The 25,702-nt window shown below is 40.8% G+C and overlaps 2 protein-coding genes across 4 annotated transcripts in view; both read right to left on the bottom strand.

The window, feature by feature from the left end:
* LOC128371915 (rap guanine nucleotide exchange factor 6-like) overlaps positions 1 to 3,783 on the bottom strand; it is a 149,892-nt gene extending 146,109 nt beyond the window's left edge. For both annotated transcript variants that reach the window (XM_053332311.1, XM_053332312.1), the window contains exon 1: positions 3,282 to 3,783. In XM_053332311.1, the coding sequence (XP_053188286.1) occupies positions 3,282 to 3,356 (75 nt within the window). In that variant the 5' untranslated portion in view covers positions 3,357 to 3,783. The remainder of the gene's footprint in view (positions 1 to 3,281) is intronic.
* Positions 3,784 to 7,820: 4,037 nt separating this feature from the next.
* Positions 7,821 to 25,702, bottom strand: part of fnip1 (folliculin interacting protein 1) — a 39,226-nt gene continuing 21,344 nt past the window's right edge. For both annotated transcript variants that reach the window (XM_053332313.1, XM_053332314.1), the window contains 11 exons: positions 24,464 to 24,535; positions 22,680 to 22,818; positions 21,653 to 21,854; positions 21,038 to 21,123; positions 17,485 to 17,631; positions 15,416 to 15,585; positions 12,727 to 14,506; positions 11,241 to 11,406; positions 10,885 to 11,085; positions 10,648 to 10,763; positions 7,821 to 10,259 (listed from right to left, as the gene is read on the bottom strand). In XM_053332313.1, the coding sequence (XP_053188288.1) occupies positions 10,181 to 10,259; positions 10,648 to 10,763; positions 10,885 to 11,085; positions 11,241 to 11,406; positions 12,727 to 14,506; positions 15,416 to 15,585; positions 17,485 to 17,631; positions 21,038 to 21,123; positions 21,653 to 21,854; positions 22,680 to 22,818; positions 24,464 to 24,535 (3,158 nt within the window). In that variant the 3' untranslated portion in view covers positions 7,821 to 10,180. The remainder of the gene's footprint in view (positions 10,260 to 10,647; positions 10,764 to 10,884; positions 11,086 to 11,240; positions 11,407 to 12,726; positions 14,507 to 15,415; positions 15,586 to 17,484; positions 17,632 to 21,037; positions 21,124 to 21,652; positions 21,855 to 22,679; positions 22,819 to 24,463; positions 24,536 to 25,702) is intronic.

The following is a 25,702-nucleotide window of genomic DNA, read 5'->3' as shown; positions in this document are numbered from 1 at the left end:
GTGTCATGCTTATACAGAGAAAAAAGAATACTCGCAATGTGGTTAAAATCACTTGAGGACAGCATTTATCTGTGCATCAGGAGTGTTGGGATCATTAAATCTAAGCAGCACTTCCTCAGATTTTCATCACATTAAAACACTATTTGGGTTTAATGGCTCCACTGCAGGCTAGTCAATAATCTGAAGTAGACACCGATAAAGAAAAAGCTTCACAGAAAGTGGCCGAGCAGAACCAAATTCAACACCATGTTTAACATCTGAGAATAAACTAATATCATCAGCTTACATCCACTTTAACTATATCAATGCTCTCATAGAAACAACCTCCACTTGTTGGAACTTAACACCAATGTGAGAAGTAAACTCATGTACTGCCTTTCCCTCTAATCACAAGTTCATTTCTAACAAAACACACATCCTGTATGTAGAGGTGACTTCTGTACAACGCAGCAGGACACATGATGCCACCAGTGTAAACATCAATAAAACACTACAGGAAGAGGAGGTCTGCAGCTACACCCATGCTAAAAACACACATGTGCACCAAGGTGACTTCAAATCAGCAGCAGCTCACATCTGGGCTTTGAATGTTTATAAATGGAAAACATACAGACTAAAAATAATAATAATAATAATATTCAAGTCAAATGTGTAATGGTCAGATTTAGTGAGATTTGTGAAGTTTCCTGAAATGGAAGATTTTGATATTTGTCAATGATCCAGAGAGACTTTCCAACATGTTCTCTCACATCAAAGCAAAGCAGTGACTCAAGTTTTTATTTATTCAGCAATTTCTTGACATGCTCATAGTTTAAGGGTGTGGTGAGACGCTTAATGATTTTTATCTCTGTCTGTTTATATGGTCACTTTTTATTTAGTCATTACCGTTGACTGTATAAATATGGACGTCATCATGACAACTCTTATTTTATGTAGTTCTGATGACGCTGATGCTGATGTAGGGGGCATGTCAAGTGGACCGTCATCCCACCACTCAACTCCCCTGTGCAGACTCTGCCGTCATATGAGAAAGATGGCAGCTCCCACAAAGGAGATATTTTGGCTCCATTATTTCATAGCAGTAGGAAGTGGAGAGGCTTCGTCCATATTTATACAGTCAATGATGCTGATTGACAAGCTGAGAGAGCTGTAGACTACACCATAGCTTACGATTACAGTAAATGTACTTAAAGTCTTAAACAGTGGCTGGAAATTTTAAAAAGCACAGAAAGATGTTAAACAGCTGTCTTATTCTGCCAAGTGTGTAGAGGAGGGAAAGTTTGTATCCTAACTTGACACAAACTTGATTTTTGACTTCAAGTAGTCTATTAACTGTAGCATTTGCACAGTATTAAGTCCAGGGGAAAAAAATCATTTTATATTACAAATGAGTAGCCAGCCTTCCTCTAAACATTAAGCCAAACTATAAAGGAAGCATTTAATCATGTAAACTTCAACTTCATTTACTGCTGCTTTCACAAACTGAAAAGGGAATACAGCCTGTTCAGCATCCATGAAAGAGGTGACAGTATAAAGAGCCATTTTCCACTGAATTCTGGCTAAATTTAGTTCTTTATCAAAGCGCTCGCTATCTCAGTAAATGACCAAATCACAGATCCACTTCACTCCTGCGACTGTGTCATACAGATGAAACAAGGTTGTTATGGTGTGTTCGAGTGTGCACAAAAGCCCTCTATGAAAGGTGTGAAAGAGGCTTTCTACCGACCGTGGAGCCACAAACAAACAGAGGATCAGAGCCAGAAAAAGGAGCCTTTTCAAAGTTGAAGGCTAGTTGAATTTTTGAAACATTTTTTTGTATTCTGATAGTGCTTGCACTTCAAAACTACTCCCAGCAGCAGAACAGGGAAGGGAGTACGGTGTGAGCTATTTTTGGGCAGGGAGCGTAACTAAAGCAATGACAAGCCAGCTGTGTTTCCACAGCTTCATGTTGGGAGGAGGCAGAGGAGGGGAGGACGGGTGAGAAAGCAGCAGTGATTAAATTTAACTGGCCTCATTCAAACTAAAGTTTACACAAATCCTCTCCTGGGCTTAGACATAAGCCCTCTGGTGGGAAGCTGTGACATTATGTTTTGTTTAGTAAGACTGTATTTGTAGGATGCAGTGAAGTAAAAAAAAACAAAAAAAGTTTTCCCTTACTTAACCTTGTCCAGAACCAAAAGCCCACTGACCACTTCTTGTCTTGAAACTTTGCTCACAAGTTTACTTTAAAAAGGGCAGGTTGACAAGCCTCCATCTGTACTAAACTGTATTTAAATGTTTATCTGAAGCTAATATGAAGCTTCAGCCGTCCAAATTAGTCAAATATTTCTTTATCAAAGTTAGTGGGAAAGTCCCTCTTTTTATTTCTATACCTCCACATCTCAACAGGGAAACACTGTCTGAGGAAATACAGAATAACTTCAGATTAACTTCTAAATGCAATTTTTCATAAAATGTCTGTGTAGACTCACTATTGAGTTTGGACCCTTATTACTACTAGCCAGTATGAGCAACATGGTCTTCCAGGTGCTCATTTGGGTACCTGACTGTTGCTTTAAAGCAGATTTTTTTTAAACTGAACTTATCCTTTATCCTTCTTATCTCAAACATTTTGAAAGCCTCTCAAGGGCCCATTACAATCCCTGTACTCCAGACAGAACAAAATGCTGATTCATTTTATAAATCATGATACAAGATACCATAAAATCGTGATATTGCATAAAGGCTCCTGATATTAAAGCCTGCATTATAGTAAAGTGTGATTTTCTGAACTTCAGACTGTTCTAGCTCTTCTCTTACTGGCCTTTACCCACATTACTGATTGTTACTCACACAATTAAAGCCACCAATAGTCCTCCATACAACACTGTCACAATATCGATACTAAAAAATATCGCGATATGTGATTCTGTCCATATCGTCCAGCAGCTCTGGCTCTCACACAGTCTCTCACTTCTACTGCAGACTTTTCACACTTGTGATTTGAGTGTTACTTCTGCATTACACAGCTCAGACACTTCTCTAGTAAAACCTAAAAGTGAGTTACCAACGTGTTAAGTTGTGTGGAAACTATCATGAAGACTATGGTAGCTAAATGAGGTTAACAGACCGTCAGTGAAAGTCATGCACGGTGAGCACTAATTAGCTTGTGACTAATTAGCTTGTGACTGCATTTTAAAAAGCTTAAAGTTAATGTGTCCCAAAAAAAAACTGCTTTTCATTTAAACTCGACTGTGTGTAGTTTTCTTGCTAACTTAAAAGCATACGTTCGTTTTGTTTACCTCTGCTGTCCGCAGTGAGGGCGGTTTCTTCAAAGCCTGTTTGAAAGAAGTTTCCATTGCTCCGGTCATTTTCATAACTTCGGTTCCAGAAAAAAATCCACCTCTTGCCTTTTCTGTTTTGTTTTCTTTGTAACTTCCTCGTTGAGTAATCTCACTTTCACGTCTCCTGAGCTCCTGTTTAATCCGACCCGGGCTGAACAAACTCACATCCCCGTGGATCTTGTCCCCGCCGAGCCGAGCATGGATGGGGTCAAGCTACGTTTTTTCTTCCTCTTTTCTTTTCTTTTTTTTCCTTCTTTCCCTAACTCCAAATGGGAGACCGGGGGAGCTCCTCTGCTCTCCAGGAGAGCGAGAGAGTGACAAACAAACAAAAACTTCACTTTCAGCTACTGCACGTCCAAAAAAGAGTAGATATCACACAAGTGTGACAGAAAGTTACATCCGTGGGACCTGCTGTCTTGAATCCTGTACATCTTCGGGCAGAGGAAATATCCAGCTTGATAGCTACCGTCAGTCAGATCCAGGAGTTCAGATTTTAGATCCCTCCTCCTCCTCTTGTAGATGTGAGAGTGGAGAGTTGACGACATCTGTCTGCCCGGACAAGAGGCTGCGTTCACATGCAGTCGGAAATGATAGGAATGACTCAATACTGGGCGACAGGGCTGGAAATGTAACTGAGTAACCAGTGGTAGAAGTATTTCAGACCTTTTACTTAAAGATCCTCTCCAGGCATGTTTTAAGGCAGGGGTGTCAAACTTATTGAAGTGAAAGGAGCCACATTACAATCCAATTTGATCTCAAGTGGGCCAAACCAGTGAAACCATTGCATAATAATAATTAGGGCTGGGCGATATGGGCAGAAATCATGATATTTTTGACCAAATACCTCAATGTCAATATTTTGACAATATTGTAGAGATGACTATTTGTGCTTTCACAAAATATTTACACAATTAATTTTTTTGATAAATAATCGTCAGTAATGTGGATATGATGAGTAAGTAGATAAAGGCAAAATTACATCAATCTACAGTAATTCAGCCTTTAAAAGCAGGAAATAACAACACTTGTACCATATCACGATATTACGATATCCAAAATCTAAGATGATATCTATAAAGTATCACGATATCGATATAATATCCATTTATTGCCCAGCTCTAATAATAATATATATAACTTTACTATAATAAACCATCTATTTACAACACAGATGAACAGCCTGAGATCTCTTAAGAAAAATGAGTGCAATTTCAACAATCTTAGCCTTTCATAAGTGTCAAATCCTGAGCAGCTGTTGGTTTCAGTCATTCAGGTGTTTGAGTGTGAGTCTGGAGCACACTTTTGTTTTATTGATGCTATTGTTAGTGCACAATAAAACAGTAAGCTTAAACAAAGAGAGTTTTAGCAGAATTTCTATTTTGCACCCATAATCCCAGGGAAGGTAAGTAGAACAATAAATTAAATCAATGACAGAAATTCAGTGTAAATGAACAAATCACCAGTTCATAGAATTTTGCAAATGCTGTCATCCCCATATCCCACCCCATTTAATCACAATAATTCACAAATTTGTGCAAATGGAGAAATAAAATGATCAGGATACAGTTATTCATTCCCAAATCCTAAAACCTTTTTATTTTGCCCTGCCATGCCATGCCCCACCCACCCACCAACTTTCATAAATATGTGCAAAGTATAAATGTAGTATAATAAAAATGTATTTGGTGTTTGGGGTGACAGTATCCAATGTTTTGTCATCTATGAGAAGTTTTGAAAATGTGTGCATGTAGTTATTTATAGCCACAATAAAATAATTTGTATCTGATAGTTTTTCCACAGAGAAAGGTTTGATTACCTAGTTAAATCCTTAAAGGCATACTATGTAGGCTTTTTCTGAAATTAAAAAAAAATAAAAAAGTAACTCATACAAAACCAATCTCTTTCAATCATCACTTATGACCGATTGGAAGTGTGTGGTGTTGTATTTATCTGCAGTCACTCTGCTCTCTGCCTGTATTTTCTTATTTTTTTTAATTATTTTGTTGTGTTTGGTTCGGGACATTTCGAGACATTTCTAGCCCTTTTTCGAGTTTTCGAGTCTAAGTTTCTGGCACAACTTCACCTGCTTCTAAGGAGAAGGAAAAAAGTCTATCATTATATTTATCAACAGACCAACGTGTTTCAGCTTGTGGCCTTCATCAGGGTCATCCAGGAGCTTGGGCATCAACCTTTGGCGGTGGGTGTGGGTGTGGAGCCCCGAGCCAATAACAGCGCACAGGGTGTGATGTTGGGACATGTAGTGTAGCAGCCATAGACTGAATAGCAGCCAGGTTACATCGCTATCTCCGTCACTCTCCTCTGTTCTGCTCTCTGTCTGTGAGCAGCAGGTCTGTGTCTGTTTGACCGAGGGCAGGGCTGAATTACACACACGCAGAGCAGAGAGTCCACAGCGGTCAGGATGAGGCTCTGAATTCACAACAAATGTGGCACCTTCCCACAGTGCTGTGTGGTGGTGTGGGCATGTTTAATTGTGTTTTACAACATCTCTAATGCTGCTCCCTCTCTTCATTCACTCTCTAACATATTTTAAAAAAATGCTGTTTTGGTGCTTTTACTTAAGTGAAGGAGCTGAATACTTCTTCTTTCACCACTGTACTTTTCACTCTGCCACATACATTTTACATAAAATAATATATTTTAATATTCTATCTAAAATCTGCTTTGTACTTTTTAAAATGCCCTTTAAACTGCATTAGAGTGTGAAATGTGCTACATAGATTAAATATATTATCATTATAAAAACCTACAGTACGATGCATTTTTATAATATGATATAGCATTATTAATCTACCCAAGGTATTTAAAATTGGCTCCACAATGATGAACTACAACATAAAAATAGTCTTACATTATTTATTTATGTATGTATTTTTGGTTATTAAAAACAAACAATATAATAAATATACTATATAAATAGAATATGTATTTCTATATGCTATAATAATATAACACAAAAAAGGCATAAAAGTCATTGCTAATAATACCTCTATATACCTAAATAACATTTTGAATTCAGGACTTTTACTTATAATGGAGTATTTTTAGACTCCAGTTTTTTCTACTTTTACACAGGTACAGGTTCTGAATACTTCTTCCTCCACGGCTGTGCTCAGATTTGGTTTATTCTTCCATGCAAATCTTTTATGCAAACTATGTAAAACGGTGAAGATGTCTCATCATTGTAATAAAACTTTCTTTTTTTCTTTTTAAACTAGTTTGACAGTCTCTAGTTTGTTGCACAATCCATCAGGAGTACGAGCTTCTGAGGCGGTCCTTAAACGCAGCATAGATCCTCCCTCAGTTTGTCCACAGACTCCTGAGTCCTGACTTCTGGTTGCTCCTGTACTGTAGACGGTTGCTGATCAAAATGCAGAATCATTTGATTACTTTAGCTCAATTAAAAAAATACGAATAGCTCACACAGGACACCTACGCCTTTTGTTTAAGTAGGAAATTAAACCTCACGCCCTCTTTTTTTTTTAAACTTTAGTTTACAGATAGTTGTACAGTATGTCCAGGGTAAACTGCCAAACACATCCACAAGCGTTGTTAAAAAAATGTAATCTATGTTTCTGACTTAGCTACACAAGTGAAGAAAGTGACATTACAGCGATGTTTTCACTGACAGGACTACACACTGAATATGTGCTGCCACTGTATTTGGTCTCAGCCGGGACACTCCTTCCTTTATTGCATAACTGCGGTGTGTGTGCTCGTTTCGTTTTACCTTCTGTCCCGCGGGAAGGAGGGAAGGAGGGTGGGGTGGAATCACAGTCACAGCAAGGGTGGTAAATGCAAGAGAAAAAAAAAAAAGTGGGTAAAATGTGTGATCCAGATGGTGAGCACCAGAAGTCAAAAAGCACCACCAATCTAAACAAAAGTGCTATTCTTGCATTGGAGTTTAGGAGCACTGATTTAAAGCTACTTTATAGTATGTTTAATAAATGAAGGAACTTTTATAGCAGCGGGTACATTTTACTGGCTACATTATTCTGCAAATAAAACATGTTCATATTTTTGAAGGAAAGACAATATAGCAATTACACAATCTATGAGTGTTTATTTAGCGTTTGTGATAAAAGAGAGAAACCGCAGCCGTTAATCTGAGACGTCAAGAGAGAAAAATCTGGAGTGGGTCCCGTGGTTTCACAGAATGCTACTTTGCAGCATTGCTTTAATACAATGTCTTCTAAACACTGGACAAACCAGAATATTTAGTCATATCCTCTGTGCAGTCACTCAGGGTAATACCACTGCGTCAGTATAGGACCACCATGGGGTTTTTTTCTTCTCTCCGCATGAATTCCTGGATCTGAATTATGGCTCTTGGATTTCTGGTTTTCAGTTTTGGGAAAGCATTTCTATATTCACACATCCAATATTTAACTTTTCCAGAACCTAACCCCCCCCCCCCCCCTCTCTGTTCCCCCTTTGATTCTGTGACAGACAACATTCACAGAGACACATAAATTCTCAACATCGGCATCTTTATTGCACAACATTCCCATAAAATTGGGATAAAAATTATTTGAGGAGACAAATTCTTAAAAGACATTCTGTACAAATACATGGAAATAAACTTGAGTATGTACAGTTTACATGAACCGTTACACATACCATGGGCAACTAAATAATTTACTCATATACAAAGAGGGGAAAGCAGATATAAACTCATACCTTTTAAACATAATGGCGGTGATGTACAAAATATAGGCTGATAAAGCGGAGCATCCTCGATACAGTAACAAGCATGTATATATCAATTTTACCAGCAAAATGAACTCTCTCTAGAAGCCTGTGATGCATTCATTCCCCATTAAGACTCGGGTAATATTCAGGGTGCGATTTGAGTTTATAGAAACAAACAAACACTGTTCAGTTGTCAGGGTAACACTGCAAGTTATTCCTGCTTTTTCTACCAATATAAACCATACTCAGCATACAGGTTAACAAACTGTGTATATAGAGCCCACCACCCACCACCCACATAGTCTCTGTTACCAACAGTGTTTGATTGGTCTGAGCCACATTTCAATCTTTTAGTCAGATCTGCACAAATTAGAGATTTGTTCCAAAATGGTTTGTACAAAAAAAAGCAGGAATTAGTTTCATTAAACATGTTTGATAAATTAAACTTCCATCTGCCTGTAAATTTGTTGGGCTAAAAACACAGTACAACGGTAGAGTACTATACGGATATGTATACATTTCTCTGCTTTTGACATGTTTTTTTTTTTTTTTTTTCATAAAATAACAGGAGTCACCCATCAGGGCATTTTGTCTGTGATCAAACTCCTGTCAAAATAAGGAATAATGGGAGTAAATAAATTAAATGTCCCATTGGCCCCCAGGAAAGAATCTTAAAGCAAAAGCTATGAAAGCAACTCCTCCCCTTTATGAACCCTTAGCAAATCGCACCCTGGTTATATGGCATAGCAACCAAAATTATCTGTTAATTTAATGGAAAATCAAAAAGAAAAGAAAAAGTGCTACTATAGTTTTGTATTTTGTGTTATTTGTGAATATAACTGCCATAGAAACGTGTTTGAAAATAGTGTTAACTGATAGATATTTAAATCCATTATAAGGCCTACTGTGTTCCTATACTCCCCTCTTTGCAGCAAACATCGACGCCGTAAACATTGTACAAAGGTGGCGAAGCTATAAAAGTGTGAAAATATTTCAGCATTTTGGTTTTTAAAATATACGTAGATGATGCATGTTTTAGCTTTTCCACAGTAGAAAGGGACCCTTCTCAAATCACATACTGAAGCAAAAAAAAAATTGTTTTTCTTTCTTTCTTTCTTTTTTGTTAATGTAACGATCATCCTTAGGAATCAAACAGCCTTCCCTTTTTTCAAAGAACACAGCATAGAGTCTGCACACAGTTGACACTGACATTCCTCTGATTAAAATAGCTTAAAAAGTATACCTCAGGGTTTTCTATGGGGCCTCTGTAAATGTGTCATCCACTGCCCATATGAAGATCTGAGGTAGTGCTGTACCTATGATAAGAATGTCAAAGCCACTTTTAGCCATTTCAAAACCAGTTTGTAAAACTAAAAATCATGGTGTGCATCGATTACCCCAACATGGCCAAAAAACAAACAAACAAACAAACCCGGCTTTTAAGTCAGGTCTGTGTTGCAATTTGACAAAAAAATAAATTGAGATATCTGAGGGAAATTTGGCTTGTAAACAAATACATAAAGATAAATGAAATAACATAATTGGCATGTAGATTGATAACGTTATCAATGATATTTACCTCAAAGTAAAGTTTAAAAACATCCATCCATTCCTTTCAAACATGTAGTCCATCACCTCGTACGACTGGGTTTAAGATTGTACAGAAAAAGAAAAAAAAAACAAAGCAGTAGAAGAAACAAAATCCATTGTTATTATACTGTAGATATTTTAAAGTTTCATTCCCAACTGGCAAAAATTAAAAAGTCTTTGGCTTTCGTGTCCAAAAAAAAAAAGAGTCCTGTATTAAAAGAAACATTCAAACAAGAGGAGAAAGTCATGTCAGGGATGCTTCAGTCATCCGAAGAGCCTCGCTCCATCTGTGGACTGTGGTCTTTAGCTCCCCCCTGTGGTCGAATATCAGCATTGCATCAAATTCAGCAGCAGTGTTGTTGGTGGTGGTGGTGGTGGGGGGGGTGCTCCGTCTGTGGCCGTGGTCCATAAAGATGTTCACTGCTCACGCTCAGGGCAAAGTCTGCACTCCCAGAAACCATGTCCGGGTCAGCTGCAGAGCATGGACGGGCGTTTTTGAGGCCAGAGTGGCATCACCCAGGTCTGACTGGTTTTACGACCTCGGTGCCATTTCAGTTTCACAGTAGGATCTGGGCCACATAGGGGGAGTGAGTGCTGGCCACTGCAGCCAATAGGGGAAGGTCGCTGGATTCAATTCTGCAAAAAGCCAAGATCAAGAAAGAAAACTTTTAAACATAATTTTTGGTCATAAACCTTGATGCAATGGCTTTACTATATACTGAATGCCTTTGTTTCACTATTAAAAAATGTAAAATGTGAAGACCAGCCTGACAAGTTTATTTAAGTTTTGAGTCTCTCCTTTTTTCACATATTTTTACATTCTTTGTTTGGCGCAAGAATTTACTTTAAACACTACATTTTATTTATAATTTCAGCTCCAGAATAACTGTACCTGGTCCTAATCATATGGATTCACAAGAATTTGCTCCTCTCTACACATCTATCTCTATGTATTGAATAATGAAATCATCATTGTGTTGCAGCATCTGTGAAGTAAGAATATGGTTAATGAAAGGTTGCTTACCCTAAGACCATGCCCAGTTCTTTCACATGGACTCTTGTCTGGCCCTTCAAATACTCAGCAAGCATCTTACTCTTGAAGTAGATTTCCTGCAGGCGGTCCTCAAGGTGCATTATACACTAAAGAGGACAAGAGAGAGACAGTTAGAACGTTGGAAAAGTACAACCATTAAAGCAGTAATTATTGTAAAATTAAGCTACATTAAAAGGAGCAGAATAGTAAAAAAGGTATAAAACCTACAAAGTTGGGTGAGAGGTTGAGTTTGTAGAGCTGGTGGGTGGACTGCAGTAAACTGGAAACAAGACTAGACACTAGGACTTCCTTCCCCAGCTTGTTGACGTCTGTTGCTCGTCTCTGACTGCTGGCCACTTGCACTGTCCACTTGTCTGTGTCTGCTATAATGCAGACAGCCTCAGCTATAGGCTCATCCAGTACTGGATGCTGCAGAGAACAATAAAGGTTATTTAAATCAATGAAACTGCATGTCTCAAACCTCTAAGTTAAGGTAAGGAACTAAACCTTATGAGGGTTGATAAGGCAATTATTTAATCTTAAAAAAAGGAAATGTAAGAGAAGGTTTAAACACAGACTACTACCTGAACAGCATGGGTTAAATCAGCCATGAGGCTCTGCCGTAGTTTCTCGTCACTGGGCATCCCATGCAGTACAAAGTCTGGCACGTAGGTGGGGCAGTAGCCTCCAAACAGAGACCGGCCAAAATTGGCAATGCTTGGCTTGGAGAAGTTCTCCACCAACTTTGACCTGCAAGTCAAAAATACGACGTCAGATATTTGTATTTTTGTTCTCAAAACGATAAAAATGATTATTATGATTATGATTATGATTAATTGTTACTGTCACTTATTCCCTGTCATTAGTATTAGGATTGCAAAATTCCGGGAATTTTCAAACTTGGAAACTTTCCATGGGAATTAACGGGAATAAACCGGGAATTTACTAAACTGAAGGTATGATCTTATTAGGGAACTTAAATATAGTTGTGTAAAATAATATTTTAGCATAATCCTGACTAAAACAACCAGATATCATGCAGTACAGTTGAATATCTATGCTATCACATGCTCACATAGCACACTGTTTACTGCAGGGCTACTGAGACCACGCTCCCTACATGCACTGTGCATTCCTCCATCACATGCACAGATGATTTCTACAATCCTAGACCACACTTTTGAGCCCAGAGCACACAACTTGAAGCCAGACTTTTGAGCCTGTGGTTTTGATGACATTATATGGTAATATATATTTAGGGATATTTTTATGTGTAAGTGCTATATTTAGCCTTATGGTGGAAAAAATAAAACTGGTCAAAACCAAATAAACCACAATTTATACAGCAAATATCACTTCAACAGACAGGAGTAGAACTTTGATGTTACTAGTTATATCATTTGCACCTAAGTAAATAACAATAACAAACAAGTTAAAAACATCTTGTATGTTTTGGATTTTATGAGTTGTATCTCCACCAGGATACATTGGACACATCCCCCTCAGGGATGTGTAGCTTCACAGACACATTGTTGTATTTTTTCAGAGTTGTGTGTGAAACCATTAAGAATAATAACATTTAGTTGTTTTTTTAATATTAAATTATGAATAATTGTATAATTTAATATAACTTCAACAGCTCAGGGACATCAAGCGACATTGTGCACCTTTTTTTATCGTCAACTTGAAATAATGTTTTTTAATGAAGGGGTGGACTTTTTTTATCCAATTAATCAATCAAATGATGATACCTTTCCACTAAATTACCCTCAGTTGCCATAAATTCCCATTTAATTCCCATAATTCCCATGGAAAGTTTCCAATTTGGAATATTTCCAAAATTCCCCAGCTTAACTTCCCATGGAAATTTACTGGAAACTTTCCGGAAATTTACCGGAAACTTTCCACCCCTTTGCAACCCTAATTAGTATAAGTGTAATAACTGGTTGCGAGCAATATACAGTATGCAGAGCTGCACCTCATACCAGTGCAGCTCACCGTTTGTGTCCAGGAGGAGAAAGTCTGTGAGATACTGTTTCTTTCAATGAATGTAAGCAATATTCTACTCACCCTGGGAAGGGCACTATCACTTCCTCCTGCCAATCCTCTGTCTCCTCACTCTCACTGTCCCCCAGTGCGCTGTCCGAGCTCTCGTTGCGTGGTATCTCCCAATCATTGACAGGCATCATCTTGCGCTTTTGGTCCTCTTTGCTGTTGCCGCTTCCATCCTGAGGAACGGGGACTGACAACACGAGTCCCTTGTCCTGCTCAGCAGAACAGGCCCGGCAGCAGCAGGTGTCAGTAGAGTCAGTAGACTCACACCTGCACCTCCTCTGGACGTCCAACAAACTGTCTCCCTTCCTGCTGCACCCTACATCTCCACTGCCTGAACCTAAACAAAGACCCAAACCATGACTCCTAACAGCACCCTGAAAGCTGTGACTGCCCAAGTCACCAGGTTGGGGAACTCCTGAGGGGTCCAGCAAGTCTTTGTGCATACTATCTGTGGTGCTGGCCTCCTGATGTTTGGCCAGATTGTCTATAGTTCTAGTCTCCACAGGGTTCTCCTCGTTGTAATACTTAAATCCATCAAAATCACTTAAATCCACACAGTGTGAGCTCAAATGGGGAATCGTACTGGACACCCGCTGCAGGACTGGAACCGCCCTGGTCTGTTTGGTTTGGTCCTCTGATGCACTGTTGTTGCTGGTCTTTGAATCTGCTCCTCTCAACAGCTGCTGTTGATAATGTTGTCCTTGATGATGCTGTTGTTGCAGTTGCTGGTGAAGCAGTTTGTCCTTGACAAACATCTGTTTCTTGTGCTTTTTGTATTCCTCATCCACCTTCCTCCCGCGGCTCTCTGTGTCCGACTCAGGAGACATTGAGTCACCGATGAGGAAAGTGACTTTTGTTGCTGGCTCTTCCTCGTCTGCTGGACTCAAAGCCATTGGCCCTGTCATGGTGTTTCCTGGTATCCCAGGCACTGGCATTGCAGTAGCCAGGTTCTTATCTGGGGGCTTCTTCTCTAGAGGGATCCCTAAAGACAGAGTAGCCAGCACTTTGGTGGGCTGGTTCCCCATTCCTGCATCCATCCCAATTTCTACCCCTAAGGTTTTACCCTCTATAGGGACAGAAGCTGGGGATGGACCTGATGCAAGGACCATGGGTGTGGATGGGACAATAAGTTTCAGGTCACCCTTGGCATCTACATCCAGCCCACAGACTTGCTCTATGGGGGAGGTCGAGCCAACACGCAACACCTTCTCCAGTCGGACCTCTGTGGCCAGCGGGCTGCTCGACTCCCTGTGTAACTCTGCAGGTTCAGCTGTTTCTGCAGTTCTAATAACAGGACTGGTGTCCTGGCTGTGCCCCGTGTGAAGCACACTGCTCCTGGACCCTTGACTCTCACTGCTGTCCTCCTCGTCTTCCTCTTCCTCCTCTTCCTCCTCATCTTCCTCCTTGGGAGTGTCTCCTGTGCCATGCTCAATATCAGTGTCTGTGTATGTGCTGCTCTGGAGGCTGTTGTCTGAAGGGTAATTGCTGTCATCCGCCTCAGTCTGCCGTCTGTGAGCCCCTTGGGACAGGTAGTCCCCACTGGGTTTATGGACGGTAACCAGGACATAGTCTGACTCCTCGACCTCTCCTTTCCTCAGAGAGGTGGTGATGAGGGAACCGGGCATGACGATGGCCTCATCCTCAGCGCTGTCCAGCATGTGAGTCTCCAGCAACTCAGAGCAGCGAATGAAGTATGTGAGGACATACAGGAGTCTCTGGACTAGCTCCTGTCTACGACCGACCACCACTGTCCTCGACAGCCGTACCGGTGAACCAATGGCCCCATAGAGGTCACCTACACACAGCGAAAAAAAGCATTACCATCACTGAGCAGGACTGCTGTTAGGAAGTGCAAAACAGTAGTGTTTATATGACAAGACATGACTGGAATACTCACATATAATTATTACATCATACATTAAATTCTTATTTTTTAAGACTGTAACATCGGTACAATTTTTTTGACAATACCATTCCTTTTCTTTTAATAGTATTTAACTAGCAGCAAAACAATCCTCTGCTCTGCAGCTCTCAGCTGTGAACACTAGGTGTCACCATTAGCTCACTCTCTGAATGTTTCCCATGTTACTAAAGGTGAAAATGCTGATGGCTCAATGTAGTCTTTAAGATGTCTTTTTATTTATAGCATAGACGTACTTGCTGTGTGCACTTATAAATCAGCAGCTAATTACACATCAGGAAACTATTTTCACAGGCATGTACCCATGGATGTCCACTAATTCAACGTCCTCTACTGCAAGTCAATGTGATGTTTCCATTTCTCATCAGGGAGGGTTATATTTAGACAGTTTAACAGTATAGATGAGGGGGGGAAAGTATCCAATTAATATACAGTTTTCATACTGTTAAGTCTGCAGTATCAGTACATTTTCTTATGGATTTTTAAAAAAGAAATCTTGAAATCTGAGATCTCTACCAATATGTGAAAATGCTGCTACAGAGATTATTTAAATTTGGCTTGCACTCACACATAGCCGACAGAGATTGACGAAAAGGACTTGCACGTAGAACATATAACCAAGTTCTAACTTCATGCTGTAATGATTTACAATGGCATGTTACAGCTTCAGCCAAGATAAAGACCCATATTTTACTCCCCAGCCATCCAAGTGCTTTGACAGAATACAAAAGGTGTGTTCAACTCGCTTTTTTTTGTCTGTGTGTTTGTGTTTGACCATCTCACCTAGCTGTGCCCAGAGGGGGTTGTAGGGGTGCGTCTTTGCCAGCATGTCGACGCTCTGGGAGGAGTGTTTCTCGAGGAAGATCTTGATTGGGGGCTGCCCATTGGGCATAACAGTGGGCACCCAGGCCAGATGATTGGTTAGGATGGCTGTCAATAATGCAGGGAGGAATCTGCAATATCAGATAAAGGTTGGTCAGCAGAAATCCAAAATATACTTTCTAACTTGTGGGATTTTTATCAGAAATTAGTGGCTTGTTTCTGAGTTTCCCTAGTGAACTTCCTATGTTCTTACTGTGCGGAAGCGGAAATCTATGATTTATATGTTTTAGGCTTAACTGGTTACCACAATACAGACAATACTGTTTTCCCTTACACACACACACACACACACACACACTATCAGCTTGGTTCACTTCACTTCTCAGTACTAACCACAAGTGTCTACTTCCCTTCCTGTCTCATGACTCAACACTGTCATGTTGGTCAAGTTTGATCACGTGTAGGAACACAGTTGTGACTGTGGCAGTCATCAAAACCAGCAGTCATGGGAATACTGACTGTATTCCTCAGAAAAGACATGATGTGATACAGTAACACTAATGGTTTCCAAGGCTTCATTTGAGTCATTCTCATCACGTAGAAGTAGTTGGTTGTCATTCTAACCAGCAGTGGTTAGGATCACAACAGTGACGTTTTTTTAATTTCCACTCTTTTCTTTTGACTATAACCATGGTGGGTATGGTCACCTACATTCAAACATAGCTATCTTATTCTTTTCTAAATAAAAACCTTTCAACATTTCTTGGTTTTCTGTATTTTACACCTTGGTAATGATAAATACATTTTGGTTATGAACTGTTGTTCAGACAAAATAAGTCATGCTAAGTTGCCACCCCCACACTCTGGAACTCACTCCCCAAAAATCTCTCTCTGACTCTACTGACCTCATCAAATTCAAATCACTTCTCAAGACTTACCTCTTCAAATCCGCTTTTAATGTTTGATGTTATGATGTTTTCTTTTTCTATTTTGTTTCTTCTTTCCTGCATTGTTTTTATTGATTGTGTTTTCATTTATTCTGTATGGTTTTATTGTTTTGTTTGTCTTTGATTCTGTAAATCAATCAGTTTTGAAAATACAATTTTTTACAGTATTCACAAGAGCATGGAAGTCTCCAACATGCAGAAGCTGAATCTAGGAACCGTCTCTACTGCGTTAATCTGTGATCAGCAGAAACACACATCTTTCTAAAAACATTGGCAATTATTGCTGTCAACTTGACATAGTACTTCAGTTCAGAGTGCTGAATGCTACTTAAATCAACTGCACTGAATACGGGTGCTATGTTCAATAAAGGCCTTGCTACCAATTCATATATGCACAATTAGCAGTGGTTTGACGTGGCTTTGTAACACCAACAATAAGCAATTAGAGACTGGCAGGGAGCTTCTCATTCACAGCTCCCTCTGAGGCAGACAAATAAATGCAAAGAGGGTGAAACATGCACAGTGTGCGAGTGTGTTCAAGTGTAAGAAAGGGAGAGATGCAGGAGAGAGAATGAATGGTGTGTGTGCATCTGCATGTGTTTCTTGGTTGATAAGCTTGTCCAGGAAGTGCAAACCAACAAAAGATGTGGAAAGACTATCTGCTTGAGTAATATTTCTTAATGTCTAAGTATTAATGTCTTCCCTTCCCTGTATTTGTGAGCTTGCATCATTACTGCCTGCTTTCTTAAAGGCGAAACACATCAAAGTATGTTTACCGGTCATGGGAATTGCATATGTTCAAAATATAGTCTACAGCCTTTTGTGGTTTGTTTAATGAATTGCCTCAAGTGCATCATTGGTTGGGGCTGAAGACTACAAGTTTGAAAATGAAAAAAGGAGTAAGAAAGAAGTGAGGTTAGTTGGCCCTACACCTGCTGAAAACCCCTGTGTGATACAATCCACATGTTCAAAAATGCATTTTATTCTAATTCACTTGATCCTAGTTTGAGATAAAACTTCTTAAGGTCGTGTGACATTGAAACTCAGCGACAGGACAGGTGTGAGTACAGGCAGACACTCAACTGGTTCTTGGAGGCCTGCTCCATCAGCAGGGAGAGCTCCCTCATGAATTGGCCGCAGAGCTGGTTCTTCTCCGACGCTCCGGACATCATCGTCAACCAGACGGGCTCGGCCACTCGGGGCATGGTGTAAAGGTCGCAGATGGTATTCCTGGAGATGAGGTACGGTGAGGGAGGGATAAAAGAGTGAGAGGGCATAGAGAAGGCAAATGAAAGGGAAGGAGGGAAAAGAGAGGAAAACAGACAGAGAGAGCACAAACCCGTTATTGTCTCTCGGGGTAAACAAAAGAGATCTCAGTCCACAGAGCTTCGCTGTCTGCACTGAGGCCATGGGAGATCCTGGTTGTGTGTGTGTTTGTAACAGTTCGACGTACTTGCGCTCACACAAAACACACCCACAACTCTGTCTCTTGCTCTGTACAATATGTGTGTGCCTGTGTGTGTATGTAGTTCTGTATGTGGCTCAGTTGGGGCATTTGTCCATTGAGAAGGACAGGAGTTTCCATGGGACGTGGGGTGTGTTGGTGAGCATGTCTCGGCCGGGGGCCAAGCTTTGACACAGGGGCAGAGGGGAATCTCTGCAGCCTGAGGAATGTGAAGAATGAGGCGTTTTTAATCGGAGATGGAACATTGACTGCAGCTGAGGGTTAAAATCTGGGTTTAAAAATGCAAAATGTGCAGATGACCAAAAAAAAAGGCGTCAGGTTTTATTGGACGATGAGGGGTTTCAGACTATTTTAACTGCTTACTTTAATTCTGGGCACGATTCTTTGCAAATATATTATGAGCTGAACCCATAACTGCAATTCAGCAAACACAGCTAATACAAAAGTAAACTGGAATAAACTACTTCCTCTTGCCTTATAGTATCAACCCAGGTGATCTGTCACAAGACTTTGCAGAGCCTACTGATAAAGAAAGAAAAAAAAAACAGGCTGTGCTGTTTTCCAAGCTTGATTTAGTCTTACAGGAAACTGCATGAGATCTCAGGTTGTAAACAAGGTTAATTCTGCAGTAAACTCTCAACCTCTGAACTATAAAGCAGTGAAAGGGGAGATGCCAACAGGAGGCGTGCTGACGAAACACAGGTGTCACACAGAGAAAGTGACCTTCATAACAACTCCAGAAATTCAGTGATCAATCAATTTTTAGTTGGTGTATTCATGGCCCTTTTTTCCAAGTAACAACTGGGTGTGTTGCAGTTGTTGCAAGCAGTTATTTTTTCACTAAGCTGTTTAGTGTTGTAATCCTAAACATGTCCTCTCATGATTAATACCAACAGTGTGACCGGAGTTTGCTTGGAGGAGTTTGTAATGACTTAGAAAATAAATAATGATCTTGATTACAATTGTCATTTTAAATGTCGGCTGGTGGTTAAATAAACTGGTACTGCCTTGTTTTCTGTCTCCAAGAGACGATCCACTCAACAAGGACAAGCCATTACAAGAGCAACAGTGCATATGAACAGACTCAAATTAGCTACATTAGATTTGTGGCCGTAGCAGTGTCCAGCAGGGTAAACCAGAATGGACTTGATGTCACTTGTAACTCAACACACGCAAAACATGTCTCAGGCTCTGCTTACATTTTGTTCTCAGCAGAGATGATCCGTCATTTGGGCTGCAGCATCAAATGACCTAATAATGCTTTATTCATTCCTGTGTTATAAACGGGTTGACTTATCTATGGCCTTTTTAAGCTCCACTTGACCCCACTGTGTCCGGTGTGCGTTCATCTACGGAAAACCCCCCAGTGGGAAGAGGTCTGAGGCCGAGCCAGCGCTAGATGAGTGGGGAATCTAGTCTCGGCTTCTCTGCAGCAGCTGTTCAGGTGAACTTTAAAGAGCGTAGCTGTGATGTGAAATAAACTGTGTCAGACTGATGTGAGAGACTTAAATAACATCACTACGGAGGGCAGAAATTCAAACATTTCTGACCTCATCAATGGCTTTTGGCTTCATTATGTGCAGTGGTTTCATGAGCGTTTAAAGGGCCATGTGCATATTGCTTCATTATGGCTGCACATTTATTATGAATGGTCTCAATTTCACACAAACTGCATTTTTTGCACCTTTGGCATTCAAAGAGATGGGGCATTTTATTTACAGTTATCAGTGTTGATATCTATCAGTGTTTCTGATTTATCAACATTAGTCAGATGTTGCATGTGCATGAATGCTGCATTAACAGCTTTAAAGCACTTATCAGGCTGCAGAGTGCAACAATTTCTGCTGGCTTGCCATTTGGTGTGTACTTTTATCTGAGGTGCTTCAGAGAAGGATAAGTGCACTTATTTTTATGTATGTGTGGAAATTACACTCTTAACCCTGGTGTGTTAAGTGTTTTGCTTTACTCAGTACTCCTGCTTGTATTTTAACTGCAAATTTCAACATAACCCCAATATAGGCTGGTGTGACTTTCATGTACACATGCCTTCGCTAAGTGTGCAGCTTATCTTTGCCAGCATGCGTGGGTATATGTACGAGCCCGCCCTCCAACTACGTCAAAGCAGAATCAGCGTCAAGGAAAGGGAATTCTTCCAGTTTCCTTCTGTAATGTTCCATGAAGTCAAATCCCCTTAATGGCAAAGGTGGCTACACTTATATTTAGCTGCTGTCTGAAGGTGAGATTTTACAGATATTTTGTTTGTCCCAGGCAATAGCGTTCCCCCTGCTGGCACTTGGATAGTATTTACTATTCTGGTGCTCGTGGCCAGTGTCTGAGGTAGATAGAGTTGCCACTCAGGAGGCTTGGGTTGCCGTGGCCAGCTGCCAACAGGCATATGACTGCAGCAGTAGGGGGACCTCAGACAGGGAACTGCCTGCCAGTGTGTGTGTGGCCAGTGAAAGTAATGGTGGAGACAGGCATGCATGTGTGCACAGACATAAAATACGTTTGTCTTTTATGAGTGCCAAACACTCGTAGTACTGCCAAGCACGTCTCACTCATACACGCATGCACACAGACACCTAATCAGTAGAAATGTGCAGTCATATTTTATATTTCATGACATCACAAATAAAGATTTAATAATTTTTTGGAACTAGTGTCAAGTCTAAATAAAGGATAATCAGCTGTGCTGCAGAGTTGAGAAGTAACTGGTAGCTTCTCAAACTGTTAAATAAGCTTTCCCAAACACAACTAAAGCCCTAAAGCAACAATTTCCAGCATGCACTGCTGTTATAATGCAACATTTAGAGTTTGCTCAAGACAGGTGGGAAACAGCATGTTCCTCCTTTCTTTTACCATTTATATTTCAACACTTCTTTCTGGGCTTAACGTGCATAATGTTTAATAAATAATTCATTTCAAAAGGAAAAAAAAATGTAAATATGAGGAAGAGCATAGACTGTCAGAATTATGTTATTCTTACACATGTGTCCTCAATTATTGATTGTTGCAACACCTTAGCACTGCATGAGTAGCTGGTGCAGAATTACCCCATCTCTGTTACCTTCAGATCCCACAAATTCACCTTTTTATGCAGAGTTACTACTGTAACTGAGAAAAAAAATGTTTTTCTGTGTCAAAGGGAATGAATGTGAGTTGTTGCCCCACCTGAAGTCATTGAGACTGTCCACCATACGGCTGTAAGCCAAGGCCCTCTGGCTAGCATCAGCTGACCGCCGACTCATCTTCATGGCCTTGGGGGTGACACAACACATATGCACTTTTAGATATTTGGCACTGAAGCTGACGGACAAAGTTAGGAAAGGTGGAGCAAGAAATGTGAGGGAGACTATGAAGGGGGGGGGGGGGGGGGGGTAAAATTGGAAGTATTCCAGGGATTTGACGCTGACACCAGTAAACAGATATACAAGGTATGACCATTGACCGGTCAATTCTGCTCATTACAACAGCAGAGGGTGTAAGGTTTGCATTTGGGTTCTATTCATATCTCACTGCTAAATAGATTTCACTGACAGGCTTAGCTCGACAATGTCAATCAGGGGTGTGATTAAGAACACAAATCTTGGTGAAATGCGATCTCCCTTTGAAAAACAAACCTCTAGCTCTTGCCCATCAAAATACCCATCTTTGGAGTGAAAACAAATATTCATGTCATCATCATTTAATGAAATAGAGAAGGGAAATCAAGAAAAAGCTCCACTCTTGCCAAACACACTGTAACATGTAGTTGATCTGAAATCACAGTCCTACTCATTAATTCACCTGTTCGATGGCGCTCTTGAGTTTGTTCATGTGGCTTTCAAAGAGAGGGAAGTGGGAGAAGAAGAAATCTTGGAAGCGGATGTTCTCTTCAGGGTTGGAAGAGAGCATGAAGATGACTCCGATGGCAATCTTCTTTTTCCGAGCCACGCCAAGGCTTGGTCCCCCGCTTTCATCAGACATATTGAAGCTCTCCTCCACTGACCTGAGTAGGACAGAGTACAGAGAGAGTTCACTTCAGGGCAGAGACAAATATGATACAACTTCTAATGGCTTGAATATGTGCAAACTTCTAAATGTTTACATATTACCTCACATGTTCAAACAACTAGTCAGAATACTGTTCATGGCCTCCTGTGCTTTCTCATGCTTTGGCAGCGGGTAAATACTGCTTGGATATAACCAGTAAATATTCTCCATCCAACCAATATTTTCAGCTGTTTGAAACATCTAAAAAGAGAATTTTAATCCTGGTATCTTTTGCTGTTGCAGCTGGTAAACAAAATGCTCTGGTGCTGCTCAACTGGAGTGCCAGGAAGATTAGAGCACTCAGAGGCTGACAGCTGCGTTTACAGCGACAGGCCAACACAGCATCCTGTCTGGTCCCAGTACTGAGTGTGTGTTTGTGGGTGCAGTAATTAGTGCATAGCAGCAGTGTGTGTCATTTTCCCAGCTGCCCGCTGTACTCTGAGGAAGTCCTAGCAGGATAAACTTTACAAAAGCCTGACAGAGGCCTTAAATGGGGAAGAAAGATGGAGCTATCGGGAGGGCCTGTGTGTGTTGTGCAGAAAAGACAGAAGATCTCCAACACTTTCTCTCTCTCTTAATGTACCTCTCCTTCTCTAAGTGTGTTTGCTTGTTTAAGTATCAATCACAGAAGGACTCACCTCCTATAGTTGCTCTTTACTGCATTTACAGACATTATTATATACAATAATATACCTGTTCATTATTTTAATATACATTAATTTATGTAAAATGGGTTTTGACATGTAACTTGCACAGGTCTGTATGCATGTATGTGTCTCACCATCGGGGGACAACGCCGTTTTCCAGGCTGGTGGTTTGGCTCCGGCGCCATCGCCGCTGGTAGCTGGACGCACAGCTGCTGGTCAAGGAGGAGCCGGGCGATGGGAAGGGAGGCTGGCTCAACAGGCTGCTCAGAGAAGCTAAAAGGGGGAGATGGAGGGAAGGATTGGATGTGGATAGATAGAGAAGAGGTGAGAGAAGAGGAAAGGAGACATGCCGAGAGAAGAAGAAATGAGAATGAGAAGAAGGAGAACAGAAGGGAGTAGGGAGCAGATGGAGGGAATGGTGGATGACAGGAGAGAAAAGGGACAAGAGTGAGTCAGACAACAAATGCGTAGGGCTACTCATTCTGAACAACACATCACACACACACAGAAATCTGGAGGACAATAACTGTTCATAGTGAGACAAAGAAAAGTGCTTGAAAAAGGGCACACAAGTACAAGACACAAGACATAAGACACACACACACACACACACACTTTCCCCCACATATAGCCCTTAATTACTGGAGCTGGCTTTCACATGAGATCTAATATCAGCTTGCCTGCTAACAGTCACATGCTGCTGTTGTCGGACAACCTGGCTTTACACTAGGCTGGCACGATAATGACCACCTACACACACATACACACACACTGAATACAAGCCCTGATCACAGGGGTTATTTACAGCTCAGGCAGCAGGCACTGATCAATGGTCACATGAACCGTTTATACTCTGTGTGATCTTGTGTGTATGTGTGAAGAGATAAAGAGAGATAACTTCAGGAGGTGAGTGAATCGGTGTTTGTATGAAGTAGAAAGAGAACACTGTGCCGGGGAGTTGAAGACGTAGCAATCGAGCTATAGTAAAAAGAGGGAGAGGTACACGGGAATGGATTGTGTGTTACAGAGGGACATGTGTGTATTTGTGTGTGTGTGTGTGTGTGTGTGTCAGTAACTGCAGTTGGGAGGTGGAGAAGAGAGGATGAGGCTTGAATTAGAAGCTCATTTACTAGTAGCAGGTTTTGAGAGCTGCTATATTTAATCCTCTGCATGTGACCCGGGTTTGAGCAGAAAGTACAATTCCTCTCGTACCAGTCATGCCAGTGGGACATAGTGGTGTTTGTAGAGGGGGGGACAGGGGGCAGTGCAGGGGAGATGGGGGTCAGTTTCCATTGCACAAGGTTTTCCGGGCCCTACAGGCCCTGTAAACACCTCTGCACTGTCAGTCATCCTTGTATTATAATCTTTCTCTCTGATTTTAGGTCAAAATACTTCAAACTTTTCAGAACTAAAGGATGAGCAATGGAAGGAAGGCTTACGATTTACGTTACCCCGCATCTCTCACCTTTCCCAGGCTTTATTTCCATCCACATGCACCTGTGGGTCATTTTAATGAATGTGTGCCCATCTGCATCTCACATTAGCGAATAAGAGCTTAAGCTGGTTAACTGTGGTTATATAACCATTCATGCTCTTGACTTTAAACAGCGAAGTATAAGCAGGTCAACCACTTTCACCTAGGAAGTGATTGAAAAAAAACAACTTGTTAATTTCATTACTCATGTTTTGGGAGGGAGGGGAAATCTCAGAGATCGAAAACATTTGTGGGAACCTATGTTGGTTTTAAAGAAGGTGATGAAAACTTTCTGAAGTGTAACAGCCCCATAACTTCCTGACATACACTTGATCTTTTTTCTCTTCCTTGACCTCTTGGTCCTTGACGAGAATAAATGTAAACCCAATTCAAAGCTCAGCTGTAGGTCAATCCAGGCTTTGGCTTGTAGCCTCATTAACCTACCTGACCTGGCGATGCCGCTGTCCCTCTCATCGTACAGCCCTCTGCCAGGCATGTCCATGGGGTGACTGTAGCCTGGAGGAGGGGAGGAGGAAGACAGATAGGTAGGGTGGTGAACGTGAAGTGTTGGGTTGGGTTGAGGGAGGGGGCAGATGGGTGACAAAGGAAGAGAAGGGAGAAAGAAGAAAATTAGGGGAAAAGAAAAGAGGAGGACAGACAAAACAAGAGACAAAAAATAATCTGTGAGAAACAGACCAATATGATTAACATAATGGAGCACCAGGCATGCTGAGGATCACCACAAAGTCAGAGTCTTATAGTGCTCTTCTCAGCCACAGACAAACACAAAGGCTAATGCTTCTCCTTTTGTTCTCTGCTGTATTCCTCTCAGTCTCAGCATCTATGTCTGGCTCAATCTCAATTAATCCCCAAAGAACTGCATTTCATTCTTTTTACTAGAAACAAGTGGGTATTTCAAATCAGGATTTTCTTTGGCATTTTACTTGTTACTGCTTGGCCTGCATTGTAGTTGGTTCACAAAGTACATTCAGTAAAGATGAGGTTCAAAATGTTTAAAATGGCTATACCACAATGAGACTATGGACCTACAACTTCTACATGTGAGGTCAGTACATAGGGTGAATCATTTCTTAACAGTCCAAACACAAGAATATGCTGGACTGATTGCTACTTTTAAATAAATGTTAGAGCATTTATTAAGTGATATGCATGACCTTAGTGTACTTTTTGTTTTGTAACACCACAAATAGAAAGTATTAAAAGCAAAAGCACTACTGCTGTAATAAGATGTTGCTCACTCACATTCAGTCTTTCACTATACAACAGCTGCTACAGCTTTCATATAACTTTTTACAACAGATGCCTTAATATGTGATGTCAGTGAGCCCATTCAATTGCTCTCAAATGTCCTATGTGTCAACACTTTAAGGTAAAATGGGAAAAATGTTGATTCCGTACACAGCAGAGAGGTGAGAAAACCACAAATGCAACATCTGAATGTGCAGTTGAAAGCATAGTTCATGATTAACGAGCAAGTCAGCATGAGCTTTTTTTGTAGGACATCTAAGTGTTTGTGTGTGACTGTGCGCTCCTGTGGCATACTGTGCTTTATGTCCATTCCAACATTGCATAACGGACAACGCTACACGCCATGCCAACCTAAGGGTGCCCTACACAGGATTGTGGGATGGCAGCATGGCTCAGGCGGAGGCTGTTTTTTAA

Source organism: Scomber japonicus, chromosome 13 (assembly GCF_027409825.1).
Source record: "Scomber japonicus isolate fScoJap1 chromosome 13, fScoJap1.pri, whole genome shotgun sequence".
NCBI classification, from domain to species: Eukaryota; Metazoa; Chordata; class Actinopteri; order Scombriformes; family Scombridae; genus Scomber; species Scomber japonicus.
The sequence above is the reverse complement of the archived record's forward strand: the minus strand, read 5'-3'. Positions and strand labels throughout refer to the sequence as shown.